The 9,840-nt window shown below is 47.4% G+C and overlaps 1 protein-coding gene across 2 annotated transcripts in view; it reads left to right on the top strand.

Moving 5' to 3' along the window:
- The first annotated feature begins 796 nt into the window (after positions 1 to 796).
- PTPN23 (protein tyrosine phosphatase non-receptor type 23) overlaps positions 797 to 9,840 on the top strand; it is a 40,993-nt gene continuing 31,949 nt past the window's right edge. The window contains exons 1-2 of one of the 2 annotated variants that reach the window (XM_068557911.1): positions 797 to 1,032; positions 8,710 to 8,784. In XM_068557911.1, the coding sequence (XP_068414012.1) occupies positions 949 to 1,032; positions 8,710 to 8,784 (159 nt within the window). In that variant the 5' untranslated portion in view covers positions 797 to 948. Of the gene's footprint in view, positions 1,033 to 1,213; positions 1,775 to 8,709; positions 8,785 to 9,840 lie in introns of those variants that run through there. The other variant, XM_068557912.1, reaches the window with a different exon arrangement.

Below are 9,840 nucleotides of genomic sequence, written 5' to 3'. Positions count from 1 at the left end.
TCCACTTTTGCCCTATCTAACAAACCATTCTCCATCTTATTTGTTTTTAAAGCTAGGTAATATATACATGAGTTTAAAATCCCTTCTCTACAGGTTACCTCTTCAGAGGCAATAACTGTTCTCTTCTCCCTGGTCCCCTTCCAGACAGTCTGAAAGGGACTCCCGTGGCCGTATATATTCATCCCCACCCCCATCTACCCACATTGCTCTAGGCCTCTTTTTTTTTTTTTTTCCGCTTTACACACCATCTACGCCTTCTTTTCTCATCATCACAAACGGATGTGCCCGTCTCTTAGGCAGTGCCCGGCCTTACAGGCTGGACCGAGTGTGCCAGTCTCCAACCAGTCACTCCTCTGTTCCAAAGCTCGACACCTGGAATGAAACCCCTTGCTCTCTTCTTAGCCCTGTCTCCCTCTTGGCCTGGAGGCCCCTACCCCAAGGCTCAGTTTTTAAGTCACCTCTTCTCGGCGGCCTGCCGCCACGTTATCTCTACCACCGCACCTGACCCCATCTACCAAGGCCCTCGACACTACTTAAGTCTACAAGTTCACGGTTACATTCTTTTACGCCCTTCCCCTGAGTGGGGAGCACCTCGGGCCAGAGCCAATCCAGCAGGTCTACTTCGCCCAGGTGGAAGAAATCAGTTACCACCCTGCCTGGCATTTAAGTGCAGGTAGACTACTACTCCCAGAAACCCTTTCGCCTCATGCTGGAGATTTGCCCTCTACACGCGCCCCGTGGAGGAGGCTGAGCATGCGCACTGGAAGATGAGCCTGCGCGAAAGGCTGTGCGGGCGGGGACCGCATCTCCCAGCAGGCCGTGGGGGCATTCTTTTATCCCAGCGTGACCAGTGACTTCCGGCGTGGAGGGGCGGCGCGGTGTATACAGCTGAGCCAGTACCTGGAAAAGCTAGGGGAGCGGCCGAGTGGCCGGCGGGCGGCAGCCGCCATGGAGGCCGTGCCCCGCATGCCCATGATTTGGCTGGACCTGAAAGAGGCCGGTGACTTCCACTTTCAGCCGGCCGTGAAGAAGGTGAGTGCGCCTCCTCCCCGCCCCCCCTTCTCCCGCGTATCTCCGTCGTCCGCCGGCGCGGGACGCCTCCTGCGCGTCCATCATCTCCCCAGGCCCTGTGGCGACGTCGGGTGAGGCCAGGAGGGGCCTCCGCTGGCTTTCCTTAGCCTGGCCCACCCCCATCTCACCCCAACCCACCCCTGCGCGCCCACAGGCCCCGGGTAACACCCGCTGTCTCCTCGGCCCTCCAAGATTCCCATCCAGGCACCTCACTTCCTCGGTGTGACGCTCTGGACCTCGTTCTGCTCCGCCCCTAATTCACGCCAGGACCGCCCTGCGGGGAGCGGTGGGCGGCCCTCCCTGACCGGCTGGGTGGAAAGGCTGTGCCCGGCCCTCGGTGCGCCGTCAGTCCACGACCGGACTGGGACAGACGCTGAGGATGGCTCAGGATGTGTTTTAAGACGGGAGCTCCGTGAGCCACAGGAATGCCTGACCTCTGCGATTGGAGTCTCTCTGACACTTGGTGCCATTCTGTCTGGTCTCCTCAGAAGAAGAACCCTAATCTGGAGACCCTTTGGACCAGAAGATACAGTTCCGTGTCATTTGGGGAAGGGTTACTGCCTTTCACGACTGCCCAGAGGGGATAAACAGTGTTGTAGCTTCCGGAGAGACTTTAGGAGTCATTTGTTGAACCTTCAGTTGGACGGAAGAGACTGGCAGATTTGGCGCTGACGGAGGCAAGGGATCGCTGTGGCGAGATCAGGTGTGGCTGGTACAAAGCGGGGCCAGGTGTGTCGACTGGGCATCAGATGCCCTCTGAGACATCTGCTGCCTTGGGAATGACCACCTGGTAGCATTGGGGGTCAGAGCAGAAGTGAAAAGGAACAACCGGGAGGCTCTTGCAGGTTGACATCCTTGTGGTTTTAGTACCATTCAGTAAGGTGCTTGAGGAAAAAAATAGGACAAAGAAAATAGATTGAGAGGTAGTTTCCGAAGAAGCTCTCCCATTCTCTCTTGACACTGCCACTGCCTCAATTCAGACACTAACAGTTTGTATGCCTTTGAGTCCATCATTTAATCTCTTTGGGCATCTTTTCCCTCATTTGTAAAACCAGGAAATTAGATTAATTGATCTAAAATTCCAAAATTTTGTTACCTCTTTCCCAGAGTTTGGTAACTCCTCTCTTGGAGGCCCAGGGGCTCCCAGGGAGATCATTGCTCAGATAATACCTTGTGGGCTAGGTGTCGGTGACACGAGCATCAGAGGCTAAGTTCAAACAAAAAGATCTCCAAGGAGTTCCTGGGCTAAGATTTTATCCACTGGATTTATCTTGTATCTGCTCTTTTAATTCAATTAGGTGAATTTTTCTAAAACACAACAAAACTTTGTTTTCTAGTTCAACTGTAACCCATTCAGAGTACTCTCTGACCTACCCCAGTTCTTTCAGCATTTTTTCAGGGCTCAGTATGTGCTTGATCTACGTGCTTCTGATACAAGTATCCCAGATTCTGTTCACAGCTGCTTGCTGTTCCCTTAACATTCTCTGTATGTTTGCTCTTCTGTGCCTTTGGTTGTGGAATTCCTCCCACCCAGAAGAGCTCACATCTTTGCCCTCTGGGGTGGGGATGGGGCTCTTCTTTTTTTTTAATTTTTTTTTTTTTTTTTGACGTGAACCACTTCTAAAGTCTTTATTTAATTTGTCACAGTATTGCCTGTGCTTCACGTCATGGCCCCCTGGCCCCGAGGCATGCAGGATCTCAGCTACCTGACCAGGGATTGAACCCACCCCCCCTGCATTGGAAGGCTAAGTCTCAACCACTGGACCACCAGGGAAGTCCCGATGGGGCTCTTCTTTAATCTCTATTTATTGGTTCTGTCAGTCTTTCAAGGTCCAGTTTAAGCTCTGTCTCATCCACAAGCCTTCTTTCATCTGGATTAATCTTTCCCTTCTCTGAATTCCTAACTCTTTTTATCCTTTTCCTAGTGACAGTTACGTGTGCTATGTTTTAACCCCGCTGTTCTATTGTGAGTAACCTGAGAGGCATCTCCCTGCTCCTCAGAACCTAGCAGGGTCCCTTTTTCATAGTTGGCATGCAGGAAAATGTTTCTCAGATGACTGACAGTTGAGAGGGAATTAAGAGATGGTGACCATAAATTTATGGAAATCCAGTGGATAAAATCTTAGTCCAGGAATTCCTTGGAGATCTTTTTGTTTGAACTTAGCCTCTGATGCTCTTGTCACTTACACCTAGCCCACAAGGTATTATGGGAGCAGTGATCTCCTGGGAGCCCCTGGGCCTCCGTGGGAGGAGTTACTCATTAGCCATTTACTAAGGTGGTATCAGATGCTGAGGAAAAATTCATTTCCTAGACATCTGCTCTTTTTCTTTGTTTCCTTATTTCGGGTTTGGGGAAAGATACACCATTTATTTGATAGGTTAAAATTGTTGCATGTTTTACATGAACCCACTGAAAAGGAATAGCAATCTTGTGGGTGGCCAGCTCCTTCAGGTACTCTGGAACTGTCTTCCTGCAGAGGAGACTACAGTAGCCACTGCAGCTGGGAACTCTCCCTGACCAGGACTCCTGTCCCCAACCCTAGAACCCACGCTTAACCTTCTGCCACTGGTACCCTTGTCCTTTCCTACCCTTGCTCTGACCTGCAGGAACCTTCACCAATGACTTAGAGCTTAGGAGTAGAATTTAATTTGGGTTAGTAGAATGAAAATGGTTCTGTTGAGGTCAATCTGTTGAGCACCATGCGGAGTCCTGAAATACAGATGAATAAGAGACAGTCCTTTTTTTCATGGAATACATAGTTTGGTAGAGGAGATTTAAAAACTAAATTGTGACATCCGTGGAAGAGTAGAAATATGTGCAGTGTGTACAGAAGTACTAGCCTAAGGAGGGGCCATCAGGGGAGGCTTGCCAAGGAGGTGGGTTTTGAAGAACGAATAGGAGTTTTTCAAGAAGGTAAAGGGTTTCTTTATTTTGAGAGCTGGGCCTTTGAAAAAAACCTTTCATAATGGTTAGTACTGGTTTTCCTTTCTGATGGATATGCCTTCAATTATGGAATAATGTGAAATAAGAGCCAGGAGAACAGCAAGCTGGTTTTGAATGGCAGTGCCAAGTTTTAGGTTGGGATACCTGGACCCACATAATTTTTTAGTGGGGAAATGCTGCTAGCCCTGTACCTTACCTGTGTTTTGGAGCCCAGAGTGCTAACTCACGGGAAACTGATGAAGGATGACTCTGTGCTCTTCATTAGTGAGCGATTTGGCCACACATGTTCATGTTTGAAGTTCTTTCCTCCTGTGGTCCCAAACACCTGCCCTTAACCAACTGCACTTGAGCTCAGGTCAAGCTCACTTGGACTCAGGTGCTACATCCATCCCTGATTCATTCATTGAACAAATAGTTATTGAGTGACTATTATGTGCCAGCCCTGAGAATTCAGGGCTGTATGTGATGACAAAAATCTCTGCCCTCATGGAGCTTACCTTCTAGTGATCCACATAGTAAACCATCCTCAAGGACAGTTGTACCATAGGTAGCCACCCTACCAACCAAGTGGCTTCTTGACCTCTCCCCTCTTCCCTCTCTGGCTGGATTGATCTCTCTAAATCTCCACTTTCCCACCAGGTTACTCCAGAGAAACTGTCCGCTGTTCAAGGCCTGCCATGACTTCGCTTCAGCCTGCCTTCCACGCTTCAGTCTTACCAGGCCTCTCCCATAGGAACTTTCAGCCTCTTTTCCTGGTCATTGTCCTTGTTCCGGTCCTTACTGGAATTCCTTTCCTCCTGTTCATCACCCAGGTTGAACCGTACTTTCTCGGGGTCCCTTTAGCTGCTGGCAATTGTACCACCCTCCTTCAAATTCAGACAGATCTTACCGCTCCCCTCACTCAGTTGACCTGTGCCACAGAGTGTACACTCTTGTTGCCTCTTCTTACTGTTCATCTTATTCTCATGTAGGTAGAGTCTGGTTTTCAGGTTTGTGGAGTTTTTTTCCCCTTCCAGATTTCTCATGGGGCATCTCACTCTTGAAAAACTTGTCCCACACATAGATGGGGAAATGAGATGACCAGAAGCCTAAAAGTGCCTGGCTCCTGAGCAGTGAGGAGCACAGGATGTTGCCAGTTGCCTTTGGTGGTGACCTGTCTTATCTCTTATCACAGATTTGGAGTCACTGAGCCGGTCTGCTTGAGCCTGTCTGCCCACTAGAGTTTACTGCAGAATGGCTCCAGGTGCAGGTGACCTGGATTGTTCAGTTCATTCTTCTCTGACTTTAATCTCATACATAAAAGCCGTATATCCCTTTCACACCAGATTCTTTGCTTGGGAAGTAATAAATACTTGTGTGTAGAGAGTGCTTAGGTTGAATGACCTAGTCTAGTTCTAGCACCCTCCAGGGGAGGTAACTTGAGTCTTCCTCACTAGTGTTATCCAGGCAGTTGGAGGGGCCGTTCAGAAGAGATGTGGGAGAGAAGCCTTGAGTCTTATGTAGAGGTTAGACTAGGTGAGGATGAATGCCTGTTCTCATCCCTGATGCTCTTGGCCTGTAATTTGGTCTTAGGCTTGCTGATACCAAGGGGCTGAAGATTTCCCTTGGCAATAATACTTCCTTCTCTGAAAAAAATTAATCTCATTTGAAATTCAGTAGCAGAACATATATTGTATTAATTAACAACACTGTATGTGGGACTTAATTTTGTGTGGAATAGCCCAAGGCATTCCCCATATTTGAGTCAACCTGCAAGTGAAGAAAAAAAAATATAATGTGCATGGTGAATGAATACAGTGCCAACAGGTGTGATGCCTTTTATTGCCTTTTTTTCTTGGGTTATTGCTTTAATTAGCACCATGAAATTCCAAGGTGTTATATCAAATTAAGAGCAGAAGCTAAACATCCCCATCATCCAGGAAAAAAAAAAGAGCATACACAGAATGAGACCATGATAGTACCAGAGAAGGTGACACAAAAGGAATATCCCTGGGTCAAGAATCAGGAAGTTTGACCTGGAGTGCTAGCACTGCGATTGCTCATCTCTGCAAAAGAATGGCAGGACCCAGGATGGATGTTTCCAGTGATCTCAATTTACCTATAGAATTCAGGGCCATTTGTTGCTCGGTAAAAGAGCAGAGTACCATCATGGAAATAGTATAGACGTTGGAATCAGACAGACCTTGCCTTAGGTCCCACCTTTTCAACTTAATAGTTGGTGACTTTCAGCTGCTACAAATGATTACATCACTAACCTGGGCCTCATTTTTCTCACCTGTAACATGGACTAATAATATACATTATAAGCTTGTGGGAATCAAGAGTTAATGCATGTGAGTCCCTAGTACAGGTCTTGGCATATTGTAAACAATATTTTCAACTTAGCATCCTCTTTCTCTGTTTAGTGAATAGCTCAAGTCCTATGACAGCTCTGTGAGTTAGACATAGCAGGTAATTTTTTAAAAATCGTATTTATTTATTTTTGACTGCTTTGGGTCTTCGTTGCTATGCACGGTCTTTCTCTAGTTGCGGCGAGTGGGGGCTACTCTTCATTGCGGTGCGCGGGCTTCTCATTGCGGTGGCTTCTCTTGTTGCGGAGCATGAGCTCTAGGCGTGTGGGCCTCAGTAGTTATGGCACGTGGGCTCAGTAGTTGTGGCGCACGGGCTTAGTTGCTCCGTGGCATGTGGCATCTTCCCAGACCAGGGCTCGAACCCGTGTCCCCTGCATTGGCAGGCGGATTCTTAACCACTGAGCCACCAGGGAAGCCTCATAGCAGATAATATTAACTCCATTTTACAGATGAAAAACCAAGCCCAGATCTCAAAGCAACCCAGGGGCACAGCCAGGACTTACTCAGTCTTGGTATTTCTCTCTGGAAGTGGTCTTTTCATTCTGGTTTATTGTTTTCACTTATAACTCCTTCCTCACCTTTTTTCCCCCTGCCTTGGCTCTGAACCCTGGACATGCTTTCAACATAAAACTGTTCATAGGTCTCATTGTTCCCTCAGAAAAGGATTCCCAGCTACTCCAAAGCCTGGCTGGGCTCTGGAGGTTCCCTGATCCTCCCAACCCCAACCGGCTGTTAGTTGTGTAGGTGCACTGGGGTCCTGTCAGTGCCTTCTAGTATCTTACTCTTGATCTGGGGTGCCAAGGCCCAGGCTCTACCTGTCGCTGGGCCTTCCTCCTCAGACTCTGCCGTGACCTTCAAATCCTGACCAGACCTTGTTCCGAGCTGTGCAGAGGTGTGAGCTATAGAGGGACTGACTGAGAGATGGTCTCTGTCCTTTACTCTAGAACCTTCAGCCGCCTCTTTCCTCTGTTCAGTAGGGGGAGTGATCAAGCCATGGAGGATTTATCAGAATTTAAACAATAACCTGTCTGCTCCACTGACTCACTGTGTGGCTGGAGATTCATTTTCGCTTCCCATTTTTTGTTTTATGAGAACCATGTTTAAAAAATAGAAATGGATTGGTCTGATGTGTGGTTAAGAATATGGGCTCTGGAGCCCAGATGCCTGGATTTCAGTCACTGCCCCATCAGTTATTGGTGCTGTGTGACCTCGGCAAATGCCTTAACTTCTGTGCCTCAGTTTCCTCATTTCCTCATCTGTAAAATGGTGACGACGATGATGTCTACTTCTTTGGGTTGTTGTTAGGATTGAGTGACTTATTAGGCACTTGGCACAGTGTCTGGCCTGTGGGTAGGAGCTCAGTAAGTGTTTGCTGCTGATCTTGGAGGAGGAATGAGACAGGTAGAAGGTTTCCTCTAGGGGCAGTTTGCTGGGAGCGGCGGCAGCATCTCTCTCCCCTTTACCATTGTGTGACTACAGGGACAGATGTTCTCAGCGATGTCAGGTGAAGCCTTGTTTCTAGGACTCTCAGATATCCCTCCAATCCCTTCGGCCTCTGTCCCACGGGACCTCCTGCAACAGGAGTAGTGCCAGCTGCCTTAGTCTGTTGATCTTAGGTGAACAAGGGGCCCTTTGGTCCAGGCCGTGCCTCCAGGCTGGTGAGTGTGCTCCCTGTGCAGGAGGTGGTGAGTGCTGTTGTGGGCAGGCATGCCAGCCCCTTCTCTGATGTGGGCCTCCTCCTCTCCCCTCCCCTCCGCCTGTCTGGGTCATTCCCATCACACATCCACAGGCCTTTCCTCACCAATGAGGTCACTTACTTCTGTGGTGCCCTTTCCACAGGAAGGCGGGCTGGTGAAGAAGGCTTTGTGCTCCCACTCTTTGGTTCTTCTTCCTACTACATTTGCTGTTGGGTCAGGATTATGATTGTGACCCCAGGACACACCAGGGTCCTGTACTTGAGGGAGGCTTGAATTTGTGGCCCATTTTGGGATGCTCAGTAGGATCCCATTTCAGCCAGCTGAGTTCCCCAGCTTCCTGAGCTGGCAGAGTCCTGGGCTTCATAGAGAGGGCTGTAGCACGATGAGGGCCAGCCGGGGTGTTCCAGTCAGGTTGTCCAGTCTTCTTTCCCATTTTGTTCAATGGAGGAGGCTCCCGCAGTCAACATCTTGGTGCTGTCCCGTTATTGAGGTCGAGTTTCTAGCGGCCCAGGAGATGAGCTCGTGGTTGTGGGTCTGGACTCCATCCTGAGCCCTGACTGGTGATTGCCGAGGACTCAGAGGGCAGGAGCGGGAGCAGTGGGGTATGCTCTATCCCTGGTTTACAGTCTTCTCTCTCTCTCCCTAGTTTGTCCAGAAGAATTATGGAGAGAATCCAGAAGCCTACAATGAGGAACTGAAGAAGCTGGAGTTGCTCAGACAGGTAGGAGGATAGTGTTTTTATGCAGGTGTGAACAGAATTGGTTTGATAGGGAAGTAAAGAAACCACCTAGAACTGTCTTATTTTAATTCAGTATTTTTTCCTCTGTAAAAGCAGCAAAATTAATGATAGAAAAATTTGAAAATACTAAAATCAAAAAGCAAAAGAAAAATCCCTTTTCACAATTTTGTGTGTGTGTGTGTGTGTGTATATATATATATATTTTAATGTTATTTATATATACTATATAAAACCACAGTAGGACCATGTACCACCTATACTGCCTATGTAGCCTGCCTTTTTCACTTAACATACTGTGGATATGTTTCTGTATCAGTGAGCATACAACAGTGGTATTTTTTTTTTCTTGGTTTATCTAATAATTTTTCTTTAAGTTTTACTTTATATTGGAGTATAGTTGATTTACAATGTTGTGTTAGTTTCAGGTGTACAGTAAAGTAATTCAATTATACATATACAGGTATCTGTTCTTTTTCAAATTCTTTTCCCATTTAGGTTATTACACAATACTGAGTAGAGTTCCCTGTGCTATACAGTAGGTCCTTGTTGATTATCTATTTTAAATATAGTAGTGTGTATATGTCAATCCCAAACTCCCAATTTATCCTTCCTCCGCCACCTTTCCCCTTTGGTAACCGTAAGTTTGTTTTATAAGTCTGTGAGTTTTTTTCTGTTTTGTAGATAAGTTCATTTGTATCATTTTTTTAAGATTCCACATAGAAGTGATAGCATATGATATTTGTCTCTGTCTGACTTACTTCACTTAGTGTGATAATCTCCTGGTTCATCCATGTTGCTGCAAATGACATTATTTTATTCTTTTTTAACGGCTGAGTAATATTCCATTGTATATATGTAGCACATTTTTTAAAAAAAATTATTTATTTTTGGCTGTATTGGGTCTTCGTTGCTGTGCGCGGGCTTTCTCTAGTTGCAGCGTACAGGGACTACTCTTTGTTGCGGTGCATGGGCCTCTCGTTGCGGTGGCTTCTCTTGTTGTGGAGTATGGGCTGTAGGCGTGCGGGCTTCAGTAGTTGC

Source organism: Eschrichtius robustus, chromosome 12 (assembly GCF_028021215.1).
Source record: "Eschrichtius robustus isolate mEscRob2 chromosome 12, mEscRob2.pri, whole genome shotgun sequence".
Taxonomy (NCBI): Eukaryota; Metazoa; Chordata; class Mammalia; order Artiodactyla; family Eschrichtiidae; genus Eschrichtius; species Eschrichtius robustus.
The sequence above is the reverse complement of the archived record's forward strand: the minus strand, read 5'-3'. Positions and strand labels throughout refer to the sequence as shown.